A 26,140-nucleotide genomic window follows, 5' to 3' on the forward strand; every position below is an offset into this window, starting at 1 on the left:
ATCGACCTGAGACTCTAAGAACACAGCAAAAATGATGAGCGCTACAGAAGATTAGGGAACATAATCCTGGCTCCTGGCCAGAGCCTGAGTTTTTGGAGCCTTTGTATTTCTCAAGCAAGTGTTCTGCTTTTGAAGATAACCTTCAAAACCACCTTACCGAGAGCTTTTGCAAAGGCAAAGGAACGATCGAGGGTGGATGAACCCCGGAGCCGCCCCACGCAGAGATGCTCAGCCACGGTCAGAGGTTGGGATAACACCATCAGCAAACTGGAGCCAAAGGCAAAGACCGCTCAGGGATGGGGCACTGGCCCAAGCTCCAACTCCCGGCTCTCCCTGACTTCCCATAGTCACTCACCCTCGCTCTGCCTCAGTTTCCCCACCCGCAGGGTCTCCACCCGCCCCCCAGGGCCTCTGCTTCCCATTTCTAACACATCCGTGTTCCCTTCCTTCCCCACAAAGCACCGCACAGCAGCTCAAGCCCTTGGCTATCGGTGATAAAAACCACCACCTTTGCTCGTGAAGGTGTTGATGGGCTTTAATTAACCAACAGCCCGATGACGTTCTGAGATCCCACAACAGAGGCACTACGAAGTGCGCATCACTGCCACGCGTTGCTCCTTCAAGCACAAATCCCAAACCCCGCTCCCTTCACCAGCGGCACTTTAACCTTTACTTTTCATGGCTCGGGGGCAGGTGGAGTAAAAGAAAAGGTTGACAGTTTGCTACCGTAAGGGACACACGGCTGTACGGGAGACAGAGCTTTAATACCCAATTTCAGCTGCAACCCTGAATTGAATAATTGTTAGGCAAAAGTCATAGGTTACTAATAAACTGGAGAATAGTTATTTCTATTTTTTATTATATTGGATACACACCCCGGCGGTAAGCAGCACCAACACAACTGTTATGGTTCAGGGAACCCACAACAATTTAATGTTGTTTAGATAATTAGTCTATCGCCCGATGGCCCCTCCCCACCCGGGAAGGGGAATCGGGGAAAAAACAAGGAAACCCAAGGGCTGAGATATAAACAGATTTAATAGAATAAGAGTAAATAATTAATAACACTAAAGAACCAATATTGGTCCTGATGCCAATATAAAATACACAAAGATTATCCTCATCCCGTTCTATCCGTAGGGAGCTGTGCACTCCCAGCGGTGACAGCCAATGTGGGACCCGCGAGCGCTGTGGCTGTGGGAGGAAGGCTGTGGGCTGTGGGATCCCTGAGCGCTGTGGCTCAGGGATCCGGCACCGGGACAAGGCGTTCTCGGGGTCGCAGCCATGAGGGGGGAGACAGAGGGAGAACTCCTCAGCAAACTTCTAATTTATATTGAATGTGCCATTCCTGGTATGAAATAATGCTGTTGGGCAGCTTGGGTCAAGTGCCCGGGTCTGCTGCTCCTCATCCCCACACCTGGAGAGCTCGAAAACACTGAGACTTTGAAACCCACACGCCACAGCTGGCTATAAAGTATTTCCACCAATTCAGACACTCGAGTCCTCTAAAAGTGCAGCTTCCCCAAGCATTAGAAGAGACCTTACTGAAAAGTAGAATTACTGAGAGAGAAATGAATCCCGTGTAGCTCAAACCAAGACAACCACCCAGAAGATGCCACGTCTGCAGGACCTGGGGAGCGCGGTGCCCTGTGACCCCTCGGTGCGGCCACCGGCTCCCCGAGCTCAGCCGTGCCCAGCGCCAGCCCCCCCAGCACCCCAGCAGGGATCATTCCCCAAATCCCCCCCCCCCAGTGAGCCCTACCCTGCAAACCCCAGCAGCATCCCTGCCGGGGCCAGCTCCGGCGTCGCACCACATCCCTTCATCTCCAGCTCCCTCCCAGTACTTAAATAGGGCTCATTCAGGTGTAAAAACAATTTCCCGAATTATTTTTTCGCATCCTTTCAGGCTTGCAGTGTTTTAAGTCTTCGCGAGTAGTTTAAACATGATCCTTTCCCCCATCCAAGCCACTTAATGAATGAATAATTTAAAAACAGTTGAAATATTTACAAACAGTAAAAGAAGAAATCACTACGAAACACACGAAGATGTCTGTATGAAACCCTATTTGCTGGGGACATCCTGAAATGGTGCAAATCCCGAAGGAAGTCACCTACTCACTGGGAGCCGACGTGCAAAATCTACAATGCACATTTTTTCGTTAGGAGAAGGCGCAGCTGAAGGAGCGAGCTGTGAAGTCCCAGGGATGCTATTTATTGTCCTGCTTCAAAAACCTCCCCAGGGAGGCAGCCATTTTCTATTCTCTGGACCACGAGATGGGACAAAAATAATTTTTTTTTTAATATATATATATATATATATATTAAACCTGGAGGCATTGTTAGTTTTTTGGGTGGTAGTGCTGCCCCAGCGGTGCTGGGAGCCCGATGTGTGGCACCAGGGTGGTTTCCGCGGCGCGGGGCTGGCAGAAGCAGGTACCGGCAGGTATCCCGCTGGATTTAGAACTGCGGTGACGATGCTCGGGGCATCTCCTGCCGTTTGTCGGTAGGGCCAGAGCCAGACGTCCTCACCTCCTCCCTCCATCGTGTGCACCCTAATTCCTCCCCCTGCACCCGTGGCTCAGGGCGAGCAGCCTTTTGGCTGCCAGTCCGAGGCGGCACTCGCTTTCCGATCACCGAACGCTTGCAGTTACACCGAGTTTACACCGCCGTAATCTCGCTTCACTCCCAGACGTTAAACAGCACCGACTCGATATCCCGTTCACTTGCGCAGGGAGGATGAAGCTAGTGCATCCACTGCACATGACGGCATCCCATCCCTGGAAAGGCTCCGTTTTGGTATTAAATTAGCAGTTTCCCCCCCCCCCCTCCCTTTCCCCATACTTTATTCCCAAATTCGAGCCCTACCTCCTCTCCCTTTTCCGTCATTTCCCCTTCTCAATCCCTCTCCAGGCACTATTTCTGACAAAGCAGGAATAAAGGGATCAGGCAGCAGGTTTAAAAACCCATCCAAGGCCATTTCCTTTCCCCTTGTAATTAAATTGTGGAACTCATTGTCAGGGGATGTTCTGGGAGCCAGAAATACCTACGGCTTCAGAGGAGGACTGGAGAAGCTCATGGAGGACAGGTCCGCTGGTAGCTGTTAAACACAGGGATCTGGACGACGCATCCTGGTGGGAAAGTCCCTAAAACACTGGCTGCAAAAAGTCAGGATTACGCCCTGTCCTCTTGGCATCTTCTGGCCAGTTTTGGATGGGTGAAGCTTTGGTCTGACCCAGCCTGACCCTGGTTCCACTGGGCAGGGATGGTTGGAGCTCCAGTCCTCCCCCAAACACACAAATCCCCCTTAAACAGTTAGACACGGCTGTTTCCCCTGGGAAGTTTTTCTTGTTACAGCCAAAGACACAGCTGTGCTGCGCTGCTGCTCTTTCCCCCTCACCTCTCAACAGGGTATTTCCCTTAACCCCGAGAAGATATTTCGTCCCCTCGATACGATCCACCAGTGGGATAAACCTCCCCCAGCAAACTGGAGGAAGGTCAGGACGGTGCCGTCCCAGCATGGGATATACGATAACGAGAGCATCTGTGAGCATCCCCACAAGCTGCCGTCTGTTAAAAGAGGTCCTATTTATCCCAGCCCTCGTAAAACAAAGCTCCAGCTCGTTCCTTCCATATCTCTGATGCCACCACCTCAACTCTTGCCCTGGACTGCCTTTTGCATTCAACTCCATCGCTCCTCACTTGGGTATCTAGGTGCTGTCAAGCAGATGCCATGACCACAGGAGATGTTATTCCAGCGTACGGACCCTTTTGCCTTCACCCGTTGCAGGCCTTCACCCCATGGCTTGCAGCAGCTCTGAAAGGGTACGGGCTGGTCGAGCTCTCCTGAAGGGAGCTGAGGAACATCTGCCATGGGCTAAGAGCTCCTGCAAGAAGGGGATCAGAGATGAGCTGATGCTCTGCAACTCCTTAGAGGGAGGTGTGCTGCCAAGTCCTGGGCTCCATTCGCATCCAGACATCACTCAGCACAAAAGAATAGCCAACTCGCGCATTACAAAGGCGCACGAAAGCACTCAGACCTGTAACTTACTCACTTGAGGCTACAATGCAAAGCCAGAGCGGTAGGAAGACGATCTCTACCTACCCCCCAAAAAATGTATATACATATAGAAGTGCCTTCTGTTATCTTGCATTCACTTATTATTGGGTGCATCAGATTCGGGGTACTTATGGAGTCCATCAGGCTCAGGGCGCTGCAGTCGGGCGTGCTGCTGGTGAAGAGAACAGCAGCGTTCCCATTAACGCTGTTAAGAGCTCTACATGAGTCACTTGTGTTGTTCCATAAAAGGATTGTACGGGTCAACAGGGGGAAAAGACAAGGATTTCTCGATGCTTATACATCGCTTGTAATATCGTTAAAAGATTAAACATATTTGTTGAGGAAAATTAAATCAGATTAAACCTCTCTCTTATCACTTGGAAAGAAGTACAAAGCCAAGGTCCCAACTCCCGGGGTCACCAGCAGCCACACGCGCACTTCTCACCAGCGCGAAGCGGTCGGACATGGGGTTTCGGCCAAACTCCAGCTCAGCCCAGACCACGTCCCCCCTCTGCTTTGTGTTTTCTGAGGGCCGCGGCATCGCTCCCCGCTCCGGTTCACAGCCCCCCGACCACAGCAGACGTGACAAAACCACCGCTCCGCTCCTCCGGCGAACCGCCGCCGGGACTCGCGGGCCTTCAACAGACACAAAGGCTGCTCTCTCCTGGGACTAGTTATATTTTTATGCCTCTCCTGCACCTGCAGTCGAACATCCAGGCATCTGGAATTCCTGAAAGCTCCCCCACGCAATGCAAGCACCCCGCGGTTTCGTTGCTTTCCCTTCTTCTTCGACCCTAAACAAGTTATCAACCTGCGCAGGGAGCTTTGAACCGGCTCCTCCTCCCGTAAACGCGCATCAGAGAAGGCGGACTCACGGGTGTAAAGCTGCCGTGGGAGACTAAAAGCATCAAACGCCGTAAACATAAGCAAAAAGTTAAATACGGATTGTCGTTCTCCTCGGATTCCTCCTGCCCTGGGAGACGCGCAGCTCAGGGCGCCGCCGGGGCTGAGAGCGGGGCAAAATACCCGAGGAGCTGCCAGCGATGGGACAAGAAGATGTCAGGAGAAGCAGGAGCAGACCAGTGGTTACTAAGAACCAGGTTCTAAGGCAGGAGGTTGTGCAGGAGGGATTACACAGCCGCAGCTAAAGAATTATTCCTATATAGCAATAAATTTCCATATGCAGACAAAGCCTCTGGGTCTCTACAAAGCAGACGGCTTATAAAGAATAATGTGACCCTAAAATGTTTATGCTACAAGAAGCTACAGTAACTTCAAACAGATCAAATAAATGCTTGAGGATTAAAACCTCAACAGTGAAAAAATGGATCCAAGCCGTTTAATTAATTTGAAAATAGTTTCGTTGGCGTTTTACTTTAGTTGGTTAGATTCTCCCACTAATATATCCACAACCGTCTGCAACCATATAAATATTCCGGGTTTCTGTTTGAAAATCTCCGTGTTTTTTACCACCCAGCGTGTGACACAGCCAGCCCAGCTCCGGCTTCAGAGAGAAACAGGACAAAACGTAACTTTGGCAAAAACCTCCCCAACGGCGCGCAGCGACCCCGGCAGCTTGCGCCCTCCTTACGGACGCGCGTTCCGCAGCACCTCGCGGGGAATTTTAGTCGTTCCCTCAGCAAAATGCTTTAGCTGGAAGACCAAGGCACCTCACACGGGACGGGGCTGGGAATTTGCGAGCAGACTTCAGTTTTAGTATCCACCGACCATGTCCTCGCAGAGAAAGGGATTAAAAAAAAGCTGCGTGAATAATACGAACTATAATCATCTGTTGAAGTCTCCGTGTGCTCGGATCCCTGCAAAAAGTAATTAAAATCACAAACTTTGCTCGGCGCTTTGGGGAATCGCGGCTAATGAACCAGGGCGTTAATTTATACAGGGGCTTTAAAGGCGCGACGAAGCAAAACCCTGCGCGAGAGTCGCCCTTTCAACCATCTGTATTTGGGCTATGAAGTTGCGTTGCACAAATAACCTGCGAGAAAACCGGGGTTTGGAGATGAGTCGGGGACGAAGCCCCCTCCCATGGCCCCCCACCCCTCCCAGCGAGGCCCCCGGCACACGGCGGGGCCAGCACCCTCCGCGGCCAGGGAAGGGTCAGGGTTTCGCATCCTCAGGCGTGGGGAAGACCCAAGTGACTCTGCCTTCGCTGATGCTGCTGCTCTCCTATTTAAGGACCACGGCTGCGATGCCGACATCCCCCAGGATGGACCCCGTGGGGCAGGATTTAGGTGCATTAATACAATGGGGAGGCTCTGCCCTCGCCATTCAGCATGGAAGCCACAGGTCTCCAAGGTCATCCAGAAGAGCATCTCTCAAGCCACCCATCTGGAGATGACAGCAATGACCACCCCTCGCTTTGGGGAATCTGCTCCCGCTGCTATCACCCTGTCAAGGTGCCCCATCCCTGGAGGTGGTCAAGGCCAGGTTGGACGGGGCTTGGAGCAACCTGGGCTGGTGGGAGGTGTCCCTGCCCAGGGGGTTGGAACTTGATGATATTTAAGGTGCCTTCCAACCTACACCATTCTATGATTCTATGAATTCATCTCTTTTCTTTCCCCTCGACGCTGGTGTTAGTCAGTTAAAGCCCCACATAGTGCTGAGATAAAAGGGGCAGGTGACACCAGCCCAGGCTCAGAGCTGTGCAGAAAGAGGTTCCCCCCAATTCCGGGGACATCCCCAACTCCTTCCTCAGTTTTCAAAAGCCAGAATTTTTTAGATGCTTCTCTGCAGTGAACGTCCAAACCTTTCAAGAGGTGCCTCCGCACAGCCCTGAGATGTGTCAGGATGTCTGAGGGAGGAAACACCACATCACCCTCAATGGAGCAAAGAAAAGGATCTGTGCGTCCTTCTCGCCCAGCAGCAAGCTGCAGCCTCCCCTGGGTGACATCTCGGTGGGGGCACGGTAGAGCCTTTGCAGGCTCCCAAGGTCAGGCAGCAGCACCAGCCAGAGACCCCCCTCTGTCCCCTTTCTCAGGGATTAGTTGACCCAACCCATGGGTGCTGGTCAGGGACCTGCCGGAACGGGCTCACACACCACATACGAAAAAAGTACGAACGCGAAGAGCGGGATATCAAGTGCCCCAGCGAGAGCCAGCAGGCTGGCAGGAGGGGGCAAAGGGAACCCAGTTCTGCAACACCCATCTTCCACCACAGATTCATAGGATCATTATGGCTGGAAAAGACCTTTAAGATCATCAAGTCCAAGCATTATCTAACTCTACCAGGCCCACTTCTAAACCATGTCCCTGAGCACCATATCTAGACAGCTTTTAAAGACATCCAAGGTTGGCAATTCAACCCCCCCCCCCGCCCCAGGCAGCTTGTTCCAGTCTTTGATAACCCTTTCAGTGTAGAAGTTTCTCCTAATGTCTAACCTAAACTTCCCCTGGCGCAACTTGACACCATCTCCTCTTGTCCTATCGGTTGTAACTTGTGAGAAGAGACCAATGCCCACCTGGCTACACCCTCCTTTCAGGTAGTTGTAGAGAACGATAAGGTCTCCCCTCAGCCTCCTTTTCTTCAGACTAAACTACCCCAAGTCCCACAGCCACTCCTCATAAGACTTATTCTCAAGACCCTTCACCAACTTCGTTGCCCTTCTCTGGACCCTCTCCAGCACCTCAATGTCCTTCTTATACTGTGGCACCCAAGACTGAACACAGTACTCAAGGTGGGGCCTCACCAGTGCCGAGTCCAGGGGGACAATCACTTCTCTGGTCCTGCTGGCCACACTATTCCCGATGCAGGCCAGGATGCCGTTGGCCTTCTTCGCCACCTGGGCACGCTGCTGGCTCATGTCCAGCCGGCTGTTGACCAACACCCCAAGGTCCTTTCCCTTTACCAGCATGAAGACAGCTCTGCAGGGAACCATCTGATCCCTGCCCGGCCACCCACGACATTGTCGGGTCGCTACAGGAGAGCTTCATCCTGGAGCCACTTTCTTCTGTCATTAATTAGCTGTGACCAGTGCAGATGCTGTGGATGCTGGTACAAACTGGTGCAAAACGCTCCGGTGTCCTCAACCAAGGTTCCCAAGGGTTCTGCCTTATTAAAAACATCTTAAGTTCCTATCCAGCAGCTGCCCACCCAGGATGGTGGGTGCAGCCACCGGCCTCGTCCCCCAGCACCTAACAGGTCTCCTGCCGAGAAGCAAGGACTTCCACCAGAGGACAGAGAAGGGGCAGTGGTAACTTCTGAAACCATCACAGCTGGTCTTGCTCTAGATCACTCCTGTAGAGGAGAGGTCTTTCTACCACCAAGAGCTGTCAGTGAAGGTAAGCCTTCAGGCCGGTAGCCGCACAGGACCCAGAATACGTGACTTTTGACCATTTGAGCAGCGATATAGAAAGTTTGAAGGCTGCGTTCTCCATCTTTTCTCCTTTATGTCATGTCAAGGCTTGCCCAGGAGCTGTGGTGCAGAGGTAATGCCAGTGCAGGGATGAAGAGTCCAGTCCGTGGGCCAGCACGCAAATCCTGGCCTGGCTTTATCACCATTTCCCTTCATGTTACCAGCTCTGACCATCAACCGGTGAATATCAAGATGCATTAAGGCAGCGTCCCACTGGTAAGAGAGCTGCATGCCGGGAAGTTAAACAATACAAGTGATTTCTCCTTGCTTGAATTAACAAATAAAAACTTCCTTGCAAGGAATGCCAATAAGATGGAGATTACAGCCGCTAGACACCTTAAATATACAACAATGAAGGAAGGCATCACCAGAGACCTGCGCTCTCCATGCCGCCATCACTCAGACAGTTACAAACTGCAAGTCAAGAAGGGCAAATCTCCTTCAACCCTAAACCCCATGAGAAACGTGCACAGGAGGACTCCTTTGCACCACTGACGAAGCCGGGGCTTGCCTCCCCCTCTTTAGCCAAGAGCTTTTTTGCACAAACGCAGTAGCTGTTGCTTGTTCCCCCCCTCCCCGGGCTCCGCTCCCGGGGAAGCTGCGCAGGCTGGGAAGCAGGGACCTGGTCCAGCTTGTGAGGAACCAATCTGCCCAGCTACGGGGGCTGCCTGCTGCCTGCGTGTTTGTCTGACACAATCAACTTTCTTAAAATGAAAATACATTGCTGCAAGGCGTGCAGCCTTCCAAAGCCTTTTCCCCTCCGGACCTTGCCTGCTGACAGCGCCTGCGGATGCAGTAGCTTCTCTCCTCCTGAGTCACCGCAATTAACTCCTCATGCTCTCAGGGTCAAATTCAGCTTCAGCAGGAACAGACGGGACCTCCAACCTTCTCCTTCCAGACCACCCTGGACCCAGCTCGGTGCTGAGCATCCACTGAACTACCCACCCCGAGAGCTACATGGGCGCAGGGGAGCGGGTTTCACATTCCTGGACCATCGCTGCTCCCGTCCACGGGTACACGCACAGTCCCTTCGGGATGAAAACAGAATGGCCAAGTTCAGGCTGCTGTAAAGTCATTTCTTCCTGCTTAGTACAGAATTCATACAGCAGGTGATAACGCAGCTGCTTCAGCACCCTCAGCTGCTGTGGCTGAAACCTGCGCCCCAAGGGAGGTGACCACTGGGGACCCTGACAGCCTCCAACCCACCACCTCATGGTACGAGCTGCAGAACTTGGACCTCTGGGGAGGTTTCCCAGTAAGATGGCAAATACACATTGCTGATCTCACTGCAAAATGCATCTTTTATTGGTAGCAAAGACATAACCCAATTTCTTTACACCAGGTGTAGCCGTGGTGTGACCGGGTGCTCCATCGACATAGAGAGCGAGCTGCAGCTTTCCCTCGCCACCGACACTGGGCAGAGTTACCAAAGCTCAGTCCAGCGTAAGGTGGGTGCAGTAAGAAGTCATCCTTTTTCTTTCTTTCTCATTTAAAGCAGTCACTCTTTCACTGGGAGGAACGACAGAACAAAAGCATGGAGATGCTAACAGCAACGGCGCAGGCGTGCAGTCAATCCATAATTCAACACGAAAATGCTGGGAACCACATCCTCCCCCAGCCAGGCGTCGTCAAGAGACAGAAGAGCGCTCTGCATCCCCTGGGAGCCACAGATGGCCACGGCCACCCAGCCAGCTTTGGGGCACCCCCAGCCTCTGGAGAAGGCCCTCACCTTTTGGGGCAGCACAAGTATCATGCCCAAGTTTCTCTCCAAGTGAGCAGGAGCCCTTCTTTAGCTGCTCTACGCCTTCAAAGGGAGACTTTGGGCATGCTTAGGAAGCTGAAGATGGACCCAAGGGGTCGAGGGCAAGACAAGAAGCAAGGCCAGATCCTGAGCCCCACCTCGGGGCAGGACCTGCTCTTCCAAAGCACCCTGTGGACCACAGGACCAGGCAGATGCGTCCCCATGTCACTGGATAATTGCACAGGAGCTTCCACGACGGACCACAACACCCCTTCTCCACCCGGCTCCTCCAGAGCAGACCTCCCTCGGCTGCGTGGCGGGACGGCCACGGCCGTTAAAATGAACAAAAGCCAACGCAAGCAACTCTCCCCAAATCCTTCCAAGACAAAACCGCCGAAGGGGCTCGTGCGCGTCTTCTCAGCTGTTTTCGCATGAAGTGATGCTCTCCGCAGACACCGGGCAGGGGGCCACCGCACACAGCTCTGCACGCCGGCAGCAAGAGGCGTTTTTACAACATTTTTTTTGCTTTTCTAAGGAGGAAGATAGGGCAGATTTGCTTTGGAGGGGGTTTAGGTTACTTTATGTTTAAGCCTGTGGAGAAAATCTGGAATGAAAACTTTGATCAGTAACTCCAGCAGGTGCCCAGGGCAATTCCTTTTAAGATTCAGCTCCTCCACCGGAGCAGCAAAGGGACAGACCCATTAACAAAGGCTTCTTTTAGCCACGGTGTTAATAAACACTTACTGAAAGTGTTAATAAAAAGAAGCTTTACAGAGCCGGAGCCCAGACCCCCATCCATCTCGGCTCATTGCATTTCCAAGCTTGGAGATCAAGTGAAGCCCCAACATCACAGGATTCATTCCCAATACGCTTTCCTAATTTTATTTCCTACTCTAAACAAACATATTTAAATGCAAACTTTTATTCACCACGAACAGCAGAGTGTCTTTCCTCCTCTGTCGTTCACTTTAAAGGCCGCGCAGAGGGAGAGGGAGCCTGAAGAGAAGAAAACCTTCTGAGGGTCTGAAGCCAGCGAGTCCCGGTTCGCTCATCGCTCCCGAGCTCAGTTCCAAGTTTAATAAAGGTGTTTTGTCTCCTTGCTTAATAAGCGGAATTACCATAGCAGAAACTCCAGCGGGGGAGAGGGACAGCACGAAGCATGAGCAACCACAACTGGTTTCGGGCAGGTTTTGCCATTCGAGTCCTGTTTCGAGGCTATGACGACACAGCCCTATGGGCTAATTTGGAGTTACCGGCGCTCCTGCCAGACAAGGGGTTGTAAGTTATAACGTGCTGCAAGCAGGGAGAGCCGCCGGGATAGGGCAAGGGAAACGCCTGCCGCGCTGGGAAGAAAGGTTTCCCGCTCCTTAAGTTTTATTCCCTTATTTTATACGGCAACCTCGTGCTTGCACTTTGCACAGCGATGGGTTTATTTCCACCTCGCACCGGGTGACTTGAATTCCCCCTTTGAGAACTTGTTTTACCTTTGCTTTCATCCCGCACCAGCCAAACTGGGTTGCAGATACTGCAAGGAGACAAAATTTGCTGGCAAATCCACAGAGGAGGAGTTGAGCTTTCAAAGAGGGAACTGATCCGGGCCAGGCCACGTCATGGAAAAAGACACCTGGACGGAGAACGCCGTCACTTATCGCTGGAAGTGGGGAACTGCAGCAGATCCGATACCGTCTCCTGGGGACTCGCTGCTGCGGGAGCAGACGGGGGCAGGGCACATCTCGGTGCATCTAAGCCACGCTCCAAACCTTTCTCCATCCACTGCAGCCACGGCGTAAATTTAGAGAGGACAAACCCCCCCCACCCCCATGCCCATGGCACGGGGGCAGAGCCCACCCACGGGGCACTGCCGAGGGCAGCCCCTGCCTCCCGCTCCCCTCCGCTTTAAACCCCCGAGCCCTGCAGCACGTTAATCGCTTCAATCAGGGCTGCTCACTGCTTTTAATTGCTCTCTCCTTAGTCACCGCGCTGCTGCCGACACTGACGGACGCTGTAGCTCCATCCAGTCCCGGTTCCCGCCTCAGCCGCGAGGTACCGCCTGTATTTATTTCTAGCAATAGTTCACCTTCAAAAGGAAAATGTTTCCATTAAACAGCCCGAGTTCAGCAACCACAAATAAAGAGCGACTTAAAGCCGAAGCCGATTCTCTGAAACCTTCATGGTAAATCCCAGGCCATCCACAGCAGAGGAGTACAACAGGGAGCAGCCCGGTCCCGCGGGACAGCCAGATCCTCCCTCGGTAGCCAAAACCCCTGTGAGCGTGACGGGGAAGACGGAGGCAGCCGGGCAGAAGGGGTTTGGGCATCCCGTGCAGCGCTCCCCGTCTCACCCACAGCTTCGGGGCTCAGCTCGGCCCAAGTCCAGGGAGAATGACCCTCGGCAAAGGCAGCGCGCTCAGTTTCGGGTTGGCAAAAACAAGCCCGATCCCCAGTCAAAGGGACGCTCAAAACCACCAAGCTTCCTCTGTAGCCGGTGGGTCGGCTGGAAGAGGTTTGTTGACATTTCTATCCTGACCATTTCACCATTTTTGAGGGCTTTATAATGACTGGTTTGGCATTGCAACACCCCTGCGAACGGCCAGGAGGAGGAGCGGTGCCTCCTCTTCCAGCAGCCCTGCTGCCAAAGACAAAACCCGCAAAAACAGCATCCGAGTCCCACCTGCAAAGGGGCATCCAAAATCCTCCCAAACCCGGGGGAGCTGCAGGTACCCGGCACAACCCTGGCCATGCCCTGGGAGGCTCCAGTTCACTATGGCCAATATCGCACACACTGTTAAATACACCACCCGGTGTTACGTACATACAGGCGGGAGCGGTTTCAGCCCTAAGGCGGGGGCCACCTCGCTCACGGGCACACACGGCAGGTCCCTAAGAGGGATCACCAAGTGATGGGTGGTGGAGCAGAGAGGGGAGAGCATCGATGCCTCAGCCCACGAGCTCAAACTCACCATCTACACACCTACCGGAAAGCTTTTATGGGGTTTGTAAACCAAAAAAATCAGTGGCAGCCCTTGTTCCAGGCACCCCCTGACACCGAGCTGGGGTGCTGGGGGGAAAGGAGCTCTCCTGGGCAGCCTGCCCCATGGGGACATGGTGGGACACGCGCTCGCTCCATCCCACCCCAAAGCTCGCCTTCTTCTGCAGGGAAGCCAGCACCGCCCTCGTACCCGACTGCCCCTTCACAGATCTGTCCGTTTCTTGTTTATTTTTCATTTCAAATGGATTAGACAAAAGCCTCCCTTGAAAAGAAACATCCAAGATGTGAAAAGGACGGGAAGATCCAACCGCGAGGCGTCAGCGCTAATCCACGTCAAAGGGCACGTCGTGGACAACTTACTGTAAACTTCCAGGAGGGAAGAAAAAAATAAATAAATTACTCAGAATAAAATAGTTAAGCCCAGACAAATGTTTGTCATTCATTATCTGGAGCCAAGCTCGGATTTCTCACCGCCACAGCCAAGCCAAGGCAAGCAGGTTAATAATACAACATCTTTTACAGGGAGCTCCACGCCGGGCGCGCAGCCCGCCCTTGAAGGGAGAAAGGCCGGAGGCAGGTGGAGGCTCTGTTTGCTTTTCTCTGATAACAGGTATTTGGTTTTCTACGTCACTTCGCTCGCCGGTAGCCTACAGCCCGGCTCCACCCCCCCGTCTGCTCCCCGCGGCCGAGGGGACGCTGCGGGAGACGCGGCGATGCCACACAGCCCAACGGCTCCCCCCGACCCAAAGCGGGGGGACTCCCAGCCCGGGCCGGCAACTGCTGGAAAACCGGCGTTGCTGGAAAAACCCCGCAAGACTCATCGTAACACGCGGCGGCCGCTGGCGGGGAGGGGAGAGCCAGGAGATGGGATGGTCCGAGTCACCCGGGGTGCTTAAAAAACAAGGCAAATCCCCCCCAAACCCTTCCTCAAGTGCTAAGACTGGGGAAAAAAGACCCCAACGGAGGCCGGCAGGGAAGGGCAGAGCGCGATGGGGCTGCCCTCCTTAGCCGTGGAGGCTGCGGTGAAGATGTCTTCCGTACGGGCACAGGGCGAGCAACCACCCGGCCCAGCCACGGCCCGGCACGTCGGCGCGCGCCACTCGAATGCGAAGAACCCTTTTGTTTTGATAAACAACCTGCAGCAGATTCTCCACCTTTTTTGGGTACCCCGAGGTCCTAATTGCATCCCAGCCCGGCTCGCCACCCCCCCCCCGGGCTGTAGTTTGGGGTAGGAAGGGGGGCACAGAAACACCCCGCTCCCTCCGCAGGCGCTGCCGGCGTTGGGCACGGCACCGTGTCCTCCTCCCGTCCCACAGCTGGGGCCTCTCTGCCCCATCACTCCCACCTCTGCAACCAAGACCTGTTTCGGGGAAGCAACGCGGTTTGTAGGAGCCGTATCCAAAAATCCTGCCCGTTCCCTCAGCGCTCAATCCCTCCTGATTTCCCCCTCAAAGTAACTGCAGCGCTCCGGGTAGGACACCTCTGGTTTGGGGCAGGGCAAGAACACCGGAAAACGGTCTATAACGTTTGTTTTGTTCCCGGTGTCAGAAGGCAAGAGTTACAGCCAAGAGAAAAAAAAATATTTAAAAAATTATATATCTATATAAATCCATATGTATATTGATATTTTTGAAATAGAGGGCAGGAGGAAAATGAATTTTTGAAGTTCTCCATGGAACAAGAAGCGCTGAAAGATTTGGAGGGAGGGAACAAAATGTCAAGTTTAAACTGTTTTCAATGGAAAAGTCCGTTAAAGGAAAAGGGGTCTTTTGCAGAAAGATACATATTTTGCTGATCTTGACAAAAAGCCCTGTTCAGAGGAGGGGAAAAAAGCCGCGCTTTAAAGGTTTTTCAACTAGCATTGCTTTGCATCTTTGCAGCGCTGTTCATGAAAGTCCCCTTGCAAACCTGTTGCTGCTGGAGCACGATGCGCCCAGGGGAGAAGGTGTGTCTGACCACGGGGTTAGGAGACAACCCTTGCCTGCACCACGAAAACAAGCAGGTGTTATAAAAGGCAGAGGGGAAAAAAAAAAAAAAAAAAGTAAAAAAAAAAAAATTAACTTCCTCCCCTCTGTTTTGCCCACAGGGAAGGGAAACGCTGAACCTCCAGCTCACAGATGGTCCTCCTGGAATGACCTCCTGGTTTCCACCCCGTTGGCCACGTCTGGCCATGGGGAAGGATTTTGGAGGAGGGATGAAGGACATCAAACTCCCTAACGGCAATGCCGGCAGCACTGCGCGTGCCGTGCGCGCCATGGGATGAGCCACGCGATGCGATGGGCGTTTCCCGGGATGAAACACCATCTTCGCCCACCGGTCCCTCCCCAACCACGACCACATCTCCCGCCGCGGAGGAGGAAGCTGTGGGTCGAGCACACACCTCCCTGGCAATTAAAAGTCATTTTCTTAATATCGACCAGTCCCGGCCATCCTGTGACGAGCCACAGAAAATATTAATTATACCCCCTCCAATTTAGACAGGTTTCTTTCTCATTTAGATGTCGCTGGACCTGATCGCAGCCAAGCCGGGATTCGGCATTCGCACACGAGGAAGAATTGAGCGTCACCTAAACGGTTGTTTTTCCACCTCGTAGCACCACGAAACTTCAAACAACCGCACACAGAGCAATGAATTTAGAGTAATGCCACCAATGAAACGCTCAAATTAATAGTAATAAAGTATAAATGGTCCACATGATAGCAGCAGAGCCGTGCTTGGGAAAACGATCTGTGAAAGCTTAAAAACCAGCACAAGATGAGACCACTGGGGGAAAAAAAAAAAAAGGCAACAAAACAAACAGTCCATTTCAATATCCTTTTCGTAAAGAACCAAAACGAACTCAGGAACACATCAGAGAATAATCATTTAGCACAGATCAAACAGTAGAACTAGCGCATTAAAAATACATGCAGCATTAATCAGCTACGCAGAGTTATATGCCATCATTTCCATAAATAATACAGGATCAAAGCAGCCCAAGCAGCACTATCGGTTAATACAGTCAGCCAGTCAGTCAAAATAGAGTAAAGCTGCCTGAAAACTGCGGCAGCATAATTTGCCAGCAATAAAGCAGATTCATCAGAGAAGTGGCATGACCAGTTAAACGGGTAAAGGTTACCGGCAGCCTCTTAATTATACAGAGGTGATGTCACAAAAAGGGGGGGAAAAAAAAAAAAAAAAAAAAAAGAAAAAAGTAAGAAAGGGTTAATGCTGCTTCAAAAAATATATTTATATATTCTTTTTTTTTTTTTTTTAAAGGATGGAGAATACGAATGTATAGCTTCTCTAGTGATAACCGCCCCGAAGAGGCAAGGTGCAGGGGAGAGGCGGGAGGACCAACCCCGCCGGGAGCATCCCCAGCGGCACCGGTCCCAGCTCGGGGCTGGCTGGCGACGGCTGGGCAGGGGCGAGCGGAGCGACCCGGAGCCCCTTCCCCAGAGGCAAAGCTCCCCTTGGCCCAGGAGAAACATCCCCATTGCAGACACCATCCCGCCTGCTGGGGGCGGGGGTGAAGGCTCACCACCGGCAGCCTTCAAACACACAGCGCATCCACCCGGGCCCGTAAAACGCCCGTAAAACGCCCGTGTCATTAAGCCTTTCGCTGGAAGGCTGCAGAGCCATTTAGCTGCCGATTTTTAAAGCGGGCATGTGGAGCAGCGCGAGCTATAAATAGCAGCGATGCTTGCCTCGTCATGTTTCTGGTGGCTTATTTATAAGGACAGGGGGGCAACTGAATTAAAACTGGCAAAGAGAGCGAGTGGGGTTTCTCTGCGGTTCGGCGCTGCCTCAAGAGCAAAACCTTCGAGGTTTTGCTTTTTTCTTTTTCCAGGCGAAATGCAAACGCCCATCTTTCATGCTTAGACCCTGAATCGGTTGCATTTACAAGGCAAATTTTAATTCATACAGCAGGTGTTCAGAAAAGAAAAAAAAAGAAAAAAATTCCTACTTGAAGCAGCACAAGCCCAAACTAAGGCTTTGCTTTAGTTCACGCAGCTCCAGGGAGGCTCCTCCTTTCCTGAGACGGGTCCCGTGTGTGTACACAGCAGAAAACCTAAAAATCTATTCCAGAGGAGGAGGGGAACAGAAGTCCTGAAGGGGGTTGAGCAAAGCTATTGCCGAGTACGATGCCTGTCCGGCATCACGACCCCACGGCATTTCGTGTGACAAAGGGCGATAGGAATTTCACATGGGCAGATCCGGACGAGCATCAGCCAGAGGAGGAATTCAGCCTCCAACAAAAGAGCCGCTTCGAGCGGCTCAAACCATCCCCGACCGATTAGCGCTCCGGCAGCGTGTTTAGATGGTCTATTCTTCGCAGGCAGCTAGGCGCAATCCCCCAAAACCACGTGAAGCGAGCATCCCCCCTCTGCGCTCGCTGAGCTGACGAGCACAAGGGCAGCCAGCCCGGCTGGCCCCGACCTGCTCAGCTGCGGGACCCCGGCCGGCTGGGATGCAGGAGAAGCTGGACCACTTTTCCAGCATCCCTGGCTGTGAAGAAGAAGGGCGAGGAGCCCCATGAGGAGAGGTGACAATCCTCCACTGCTCCTCCGGGATTGGCGGCTGCCGAGGGGCCAGCACCGGCACTGTCGGGAAGTTTCCTGCTGAATTAGGGGGAGAAAGAGTTCTGTCCAAAAAAATGAGGTTCAATTATTCCAAGTCCAAATCGTCTGGCTCAAAACACTTCCAGACTGACATGCTTTAATCCACCAGAAGACCACTACAGACAAGCCCTGATGGGATTTTGGGAGCGTTTGCCCCTGGCAGGGACCCAGCAGTCCCCAACTTGGATGGATTTAGCCCCACGTGCAACAAGGACCTCGATCCTACGGGGCAGCCTCAAGGCACAGGACCCTCCAGCTTACTGGAAGCATAAGCAGATGCAGTGCGAGAACCACCATTTTATTTCAGTCCAACCTGAGCCAAAAGTCAAATTAAAAAAAAAAAAAAAAAACAAAAAAAAACCCAAAAAAAACACCGCAAATAATTTCCTGTGAACCAGAAACCCCAGTTTTCAGCCAGTTTAATGAGCCTGAATCGCAGCCGGTTCTGCTCTCCCGGGGTGGTGGAGACACACAACCCCCCCCAAGGCAGGGCAGATGGCAAGATTGCAATCTAGCCTTTCCCTCGTAAAAACATATTAACATCCCCAACCAATTATAAAGTGCCAGACTCTGCCCCCCCCTCGACCCCCCGGCGCGATGCCTCCCCGCACAAGGCAGCCCCTGCGGAGCTCAGACACGCGGCGCAGCACCAGCCGGGGCAGCAAAGCCGGTGGCTTTCCAGGACCTCGGGAACAAGCCCGAGCCCTTGCCACAACCTCACTTAAGAGCTCAGCAAAGTCTCAGGTGCTGCACAGCAATCCACCTCCTTAACCTTGGGGTTTTGGGTTGTTTTGTTGGTTTTTGGGTGGTTTTTTTTTTGTTTTTGTTTTATTTTAAGTGCTTGGCAGAAGTAAAGCAGAAGGAGCCTTCCCTTCCAGCCAGATGGCTGCAAGAGAAATCCCTGCCTTCAGCACCCAGCACAGGCATGAGTTTATTCCTCGTGCTAGCAGATGCATCACGCCACCGCTGAGATCTCGGCTGCTTCTTGGAAGCACCGGCGAGCGCCTCGGATCTGCAGCAGCGCGCCCTGACAGTCAGCTGGCGTTGGCTCCGCAAATATTAGCGGCAGCAGCATGACTTCGCCCTGCGTATTTATAGGCCACCGGCTCTTGTCAAAAAAAAAAAAAAAAAAAACACCAAAACCTCTGAAATCTTTCCCCTGACTTCAGCAGACTCACGTCCGGGGCCTCTGTTCCTCGGGGACGGCTTGTTCTGTGCTCTTCTGCCCACAGCCACGGGGTGTGGGAAGTCCTGGATGTCCCTGTCCTCCTGCTGCTCAGCCACGCACAGCTGGTGGGCACAGACTTGGGTACCCGCTCCATGTCCCACCATCACCACCACCCATCTGGGTAGGGCCCAAGATGCTGCAGCCACCTCCATGGACCACAGTCCCCACCAGGATGCAGTTATTCACCCCCTGAGGTTACACCTCGGCGTAGCGCATGAGACGGGCTCTGCTGCCAGCCCAGCACCATCGCTCCTTAATTACAGCAGCACTTCCCCCCAGCACAGCCCAGTCCATGCTGGGCAGGATCAAGCCCAAGGTGCCTCCCCAGGAAGAGGCAGGGTCCGCCTGCATCCCAGCAGGATGCTCCAGCCGCCGGCCGGGAAACCCATCCCATGCTCGCCCCCGCGTTTCCCAGCTGTTCGGACAGGCACAACCTTTGCATCCCACGCGAACCCCAACCTGTGTGGTGAGAGTCCCCCCCAGGTCACGCTCCAGCACCCTGACCGCTGGGTGCTGCCCCGACTGTCCCAGCCCCTGGGGACCGCAGCCACCCTCGCAGCGCCCGGAGAACCGCTGGCACCGGCAAACGGGGCTGGAACACCTCTTGCCCACCACACAGCTTCAGGCAAACCACTTTATTTGGTGTTTTGACAACTTTGCCTCCCCACGGGCTGGTGTTTGGGCATTTCCAAGAGCAGCCAGATAAGTAACTGCAACACACCGCACAGTAGCGATCCTGTGTTACATGTGGTATTTTCCAAGTGGCAGCTCAGAGATTTAAAAGAAATAAAGCAAAATCGCAGCACTGCTGCTGTCTGCAGAGGGAAGCTAACAAACAAGATCTCGGATGCTCTGTAGATCCTCCCAGAAATATCCTGATTTTTTTTTTTTTATGAGCATCGCTAAGTCCAGGAATCTCAAAATCTTGAGTCAGGACAGTTGGGTGCATCTGATTCAAGAATGACTCAGACGGGAGGGTGGAGGCAGGGAGGAAGGCAAGGCAGTGACATTTGCTGCTGTGGGCAACGTCCCTTTATTTTAAACTCAAAGATACAAACCCCACAATTTATTACTTGCTTGAAAAAAAGGCGCTCTCTGCCCTGGCTGCTCCCGTGCTGATCCCAAGTAACACAACTATATTCCTTATTCTCAGCCTTCATGTCTGTAACTTAATTTCCATTTCTTTAAAAAAAAAAAAAAAAAATTAAATCCCGCTGACATCTTGAAAGCAAGTTATCTCGGCAACCACATTGAACACAATCCCGAGCCCTCAAACGAGGAAAGCTTAAGCTGCCTTCCCGAGCGATGAGGGGGAGCGCAGCCCCAGCTCGCCCTCCCCAGCCCCCCCGGCTCTGTCCCCCGTTGGCTCAGGGGCACTCGGGGTCTGCGAGCAGGACCCGCACTCGCGCCTAAAGGAATGGAGATTTTTAGGGCTGCAGAAGTCCACTGCAAACGCTCAGCCGCACCTACTGCTCAGCTCCGGCCGTGGAAACCCGACCGCCTGCACGGCATGAAACATTCACACGCATCCGAGAGTCCTGTGTCGCGCTGAGCACGGGGAAAAAGCTGATCCCAGGGCAACCTTGGGTGGGAAGACCTCTGCCGAAGGGCTAACGGCAGGATGGGAAGAGGCAAGGAGTCACGCAGACCTGCGAAAGGGACCAGCACTGGTAAGATGCCCCCAAACTGCCTTTGGCGACTCGGCTGTTTCTGTCCCACCGGGATGCGAGAGCTCCCAGCCCCTCGAGGAGCACAGCCCCGGTGGGGCAGGGTCTGGCTGTCGGTGGCTCCATGGCTTGGACCAAACTCTTTCCCCTACAACAATACTGCTGGTGCTGTAAGGACACCCCCCCCCCCCCAAGACCTGCCCCCCCAGTGTCTCCTGCACACACGGAGTGCGTGGACCTTTCTCCACACACCCTGCACAAAAGCAAACCCCTCCACCTCTCCAGCTGGACGATGAAGACATGAAGCCAACGCTCACAACCAGGTCCACTCCTCGCCCCACCGCCTCCCCTTTGCCCAGCCAATTAGCCAAACCACCCCCCCCCATCGCCCCCGGGGATTTGCCAGGCTCCTCTTCCTAAGCTAAACCCATCAGCTAATCCCACCCAAAGCCACCGCCGCCACCACCCTAGGGGGGCTCTGGCTGCACCTCCTCCATCTGGGCTGCGAGCATCCCAGCAAGAGATGACCCCATGGCTGGAGACCCACCAAGCATCATTGCACGCCCTGACTCAGCTTTTACCCATTTCCGCAGCCACATGGGACACCATCCCATGGTTAACAGCCCCAAGCCACGGGGCCACCCGCTTTTCCTGCCCTGTGGTTGCAGCACATACCAGTCAAGGTCCCCTCTCACGTGGTGCAGAGGTGAGGAGCCAGGCTCAGGGCCACATCTGGAACCTGGTGACCCAGGAATCAGAAAAGTTTGGGTTGGAAAGGACCTTGAAGATCATCCAGCTCCAACCCCCCTGCCCTGAGCAGGGCCACCTCCCCCCAGCCCAGGTTGCTCCCAGACCCGTCCAACCTGGCCTTGAACACCTCCAGGGATGGGGCAGCCACAGCTCCTCGGGGCAACCTGCGCCAGGGGCTCACCGCCCGCACAGTCAAGAATTTCTTCCTTATATCTAATCTAAATCTCCCCTCTTCCAGTTTGAAGCCATTCCCCTTCATCCTATCGCTACATGCCCTTGGAAAAAGTCCCTCCCCAGCTCTCCTGGAGCCCCTTTAGGCACTGGAAGGCCACAATAAGGTCTCCCCAGAGCCTTCTCTTCTCCAGGCTGAACAGCCCCAACTCTCTCAGCCTGTCCTCCCAGCAGAGGGGCTCCAGCCCTCAGATCATCTTCATGGCCCTCCTCTGGCCCCACTCCAATAGGTCCATGTCTTTCCTATATTGGGGGCTCCAGAGCTGGACACAGTACTTCAGGTGAGGTCTCACCAGCGTAGAGCAGAGGAAGGCAGGTGGAACACTACCAGAAACAGTGGGGAGGAGATAAGGCAACGGCGTTCAAGATTTGAAACACTTATTGCAGTCTAAAGATGCCTAAAGGCAGCGTTTGGGCGCAGCTCTCCTGCTGACCCAGCCACGCCATGGGGACAGCGGGCTGCGCAAGGAGCTTTGGGCTTTTCAGCCCACCCATCTGCTGCGCGTGGGGCTGGAAAAGAGTCAGAACAAAATGTCCTTCCAAGAGGCCCATATTGTTCAACACTGCCCTACAGAAACAGGTCGAATAGAGAAGTTGTGTTCTTCACGCGGGGAAAGTCCAACCTGGGCTAGGCTGGCCGCAGCAGCCGCGTCCCTGCTCCCACACCGAGCATCCATCCCAACAGCAGCCGTCCCCAAGTCAGCTTCCCAGCAACGCTCCAGCTTTTGCTTTAAAACGAGACTGTTTTGTACAAAAAGGAAGAGACACAGTCTCCACGGCGGGTGTTAGCAGCTTTGGCGATAAGGCAGGGGATACTTCTAAGCTTGTCTCCACAAACACAAGGATTAGCAATTTACTTCTCTTAAAAACAAAATCCGGGATTTTAGCACGATCACAGGCTTCGAAAGAAAAATAAACATCGCAGAACCGGGAAAGGGAAGGGAACGAGAGTGGAGCAAGCAGGCAGCTGGGCGATAGCCGAAGTGCTTCTTAAATCAAGAGGAAGAAAATGCATTGAAGTCAGAATTTAAATCTTGGTAGTGCTGAATGTGAGGACTCTCACACCAATTTCTTAACAGCACTAACGCCATTAGCATTAAAGGAAGCCTTTCTCATAACGTGCATGAGAAAAGGCCCATTTTTTTCATGCAATAAAGCATATAATGCATTAATTACCTATTGAATTGAGAAAGTAACATTGAAAACATGCTGGAACTAAAGCAAAAGGAGGGTTTCAGCTAAACCCACGGTGCCCACTGGCTTTACTCTGCCTTCGGTGCTCAACGCCCTTTGAGAGCAAACCCCTACGCAGGACTGCGGCGACACTCAGCAAAAGCCCCCCACAACCTCCCCAAGAGCCGGTCCCACACAGACCATGGCCGTGCCACCACCCGTACCACCTCCAGGAGCTCCCACCTCCCACAGGGGACACTGCCAAGCCCGGCATCTCCCCCCGCTCCGCCTCACCCCCCCGGCTGCCCCAAAACCCACCCGACCTGCGAGCACACCGGCAATCCCCCATCCGCCAGGGATCATCTCAACCCGCCACGCTAACGAGTAACAAATTCGCCCGTTTGAGAAGCCATCACCTGCCCCCGCGTTCCTACCCCGGCCGTCCCCGCAGGGTAAAGGCACCAGAGAGGAATTTTGAGCTCACGCGGCTGTAGCCATTAATAATTAGCACTGAAAACTTCAAAGGGTGATGCCGGGCTCCACAATAAAAACTCAGCACACCCAGGGATGGCGGGGAAGAGTTATCGTCCCCAGCGCCCCTGTTTCACAAGCGACATCGGAGACACAGAGGCACGGGGGGCCCACGGGGGGTCCATGGCAGTGCTGGGATTAGACACAAAACCTCCCGACGCGCATCCCTGACACCTCCTGTGGCAGCAGACATAAAAGGACGTTATGCGAACATCATATATGGACATCCGAGAGCATCCCAAAGCCATCGCTGAACCAGGTACCTCGTGCCTTGCAACGTCCTCACGTGTCACTTGTCCCATACGAGAGGGATGCTCTCAGTAAAACCACTGGAGCCCAAGATGGGAGAGGTGATGCCTCCTGACACCAACACTACACGAGGCCAGACAGGGAAATATGTGCCGGACACGACTCAGGGCAGGTACGTGCATTCCCCCGTTTGGCACCCGGAGGGTCGCACCGCACTGCGTGTGCCAGGAGAGTCGCTGAGCCAGTGAGGTCTGATCACGGCGCGATAGAGAAAATGGCTTTTGCTTTAAGACAACTCAACTCCTCCTACCTTTATCAGCAATTCCTAATCTTAAGCCATTCTATCTCTTCCTCTCTTCCAGAGAAAGTAAAGACAGAAACTGCAATGGAATTGCGGTCTGAAAACAAGAGACTCCAGATCTTCAACTGATTCTATTTCTAGCCAAATCAAACAGGTTGATTAATCCACTTGTTCAGACTGCTAAAGCTACCAGAACAGCAGAATCCATCCCTTCCACATTAGAGGAAACTCAACACACTTAAACCAAACGTCTTCCAGGCACGGTGAAAAAATAAATACAAAAAGGAAAGAATCAGTGCACTAGTATTTGCATGTGTCTGAACATAAAGCTTTGGAAATGTAGAGTGAAGCCAAGTTCTCTGGCAAAATAAGTGGACAAAGCTCCATCCATGGACTCCAGCAGAGTTTTGTCTACCTAATCTATCAGTAAACTGGAGTCTCAGCTTTGAAGACCATCAGTGTTTTCATCTCCCAGCACCGTCACTCAGCACTATGCCCAGCGAGAGCTCCTGCTGCAGGCACAGCCCTCCAGCCCGCCTTTACCTCCTCCTCCCTCCCGCTCTTCCTTGATAACTCCATTTATTCCCATTGCCATAACGCTTTCCTCAGCTCTCTATGAGCCCCCTGACTGCCTCTGACGGGCTGCAACGAGACACACGTTTCCCTGAACGGAAAAAGCCCGTGGCTCTTTCCTCTCCTCGCACGCCCATGGGGTACCACGCTAGCGTGGGCTCTTCCCGGTGCCCACCAAGCTGCGAACGCACCTCCAGATACAGGTAAGAACATGGGCTCCAGCGACACCAAGTTATGGTCAGCCCCGTTCTGCTGCCGGCAGGTGGAGGTGGGACACCGGGGAACCCTGATGCTTACAGGGCACCTCTGCCTCCAAGGTACCGCCCGGAGCCGCTCAAGGCCAATGTCCAACGGGGTGGCGGAGGAAGAGGAGGTGGTGGACACCCAACGGTGATGGGAAGGACGAGTCTTCAACTCCTCGGTGGGTGCATGCCGGGGACGGCTGCTGTGAAGGATGCTTTGGGGAGCCAGGGCCAGGACCCCTCCCGCTGCTCCCCCAAAACACCAGTAACACCACTGCCACGGCTCAGGTTCGGTGCAGCTGCCCCGCCAGCCCCCCTCGGCACCCCCGCACTGCCCACCCGAGCCCCCCCACCCCCCCCCTTCCAGCCCCACACCGGGCACACGGGGCCGCGCTGCGAGATGCTCCCGGGGGTCCCACACGGTGGGGGTCCCTCTTCCTGCCCCGCACGGGGGTCGCCGCAGCCGGAGCGGCCCGCGGATCCGCCGCCCCGTCCCCCACCGCCCCTTTGTCCGCCCTCCGGAGGGAGGGAGGGAGGGAGGGGACAGCCCCGTCCCGCTCCCCGCCACCGCCGGTGGCCGCGCTGCCGACAGCCCCCCCGCCCCCGTCACGGACAAGCGTGGGCCGCTCACCTGCGGGGCCGCTGCCCGCGGTCGCCGTCGCTTCCTCCTCCTCCTCCTCCTCCGCCACCACCGCCGCCTCCTCCTCCTCCTCCTCCTCCGGGGGCGGCGGCGGCGGAGGAGCGCTGCCCCGGGCGGGCGCGGCGGTTCCGCGGGGCCGAGCCGGCGGCGCGGTACCGGGGCTGCCCTCAGCGGGGCCGCCGCTACCGCTGCCGGGTTCGGGGGGCGGCGGGGCGCTGGAGGGCAGCCCGGCGGCGGCGGCCAGGAGGGCGGCCAGGCAGAGCAGGGCGAGCCCGGGCGCGGTCCTCGGCCGGCGCCTCATGCTGCGGCGCGGCGCTCCGCCATTCATTCATTCATTCATCCAGGCGCTCCTTCACCCACCGAGAGGGGCCGGGGAGCGGCGCCGGGGAGCGGGGGCCGGGCGGCGGCGGCTCCCGCCCGCCTCAGCCGGCCATGCCGCGCCGCTGCCGCTCCGAGCGCCCCGGAGGCGGCTCCCGCCGCGCCCCGGCCCGGCTGACAGCGGCCTCGCCCGCCCCGCCCCGCACCCGGCGCCGCCACCAATCAGCGCCGCGCCCGCCCCACCTGACGGCAACTTGGTGAGCGGCGTAGCCAATCGGCGGACGCCGGGGGCGGGCGGAAGGGCGGGGCGGAGCGAGGGGCGGTGCCGCGCCGCCGGGGGCGTGGCGGTGCGGCATTGTGAGGGCGGGGCGGTGCGGGGGGGTCGGGGAGGGGGGAACCGGTACCGACCCCCCCCAGAGCCTCCCCCAGCCCGCGGCGAGCGGGGACGGGCCGTCACTCGCCTCCCTTTCCTCATGTCTC

The 26,140-nt window shown here is 54.6% G+C and overlaps 1 protein-coding gene across 1 annotated transcript in view; it reads right to left on the reverse strand.

The window, feature by feature from the left end:
* The window catches only part of MEGF9 (multiple EGF like domains 9), a gene marked incomplete at its 5' end in the record, with an annotated part of 52,793 nt that extends 27,123 nt beyond the window's left edge, over positions 1-25,670 (reverse strand). The window contains one exon of the mRNA XM_082492636.1: positions 25,334-25,670. Within this exon, the coding sequence (XP_082348762.1) occupies positions 25,334-25,670 (337 nt within the window). The remainder of the gene's footprint in view (positions 1-25,333) is intronic.
* Positions 25,671-26,140: the final 470 nt, after the last annotated feature.

This window comes from Vanellus vanellus (assembly GCF_965231255.1).
Source record: "Vanellus vanellus genome assembly, chromosome: 18".
In the NCBI taxonomy this organism is placed as follows: domain Eukaryota; kingdom Metazoa; phylum Chordata; class Aves; order Charadriiformes; family Charadriidae; genus Vanellus; species Vanellus vanellus.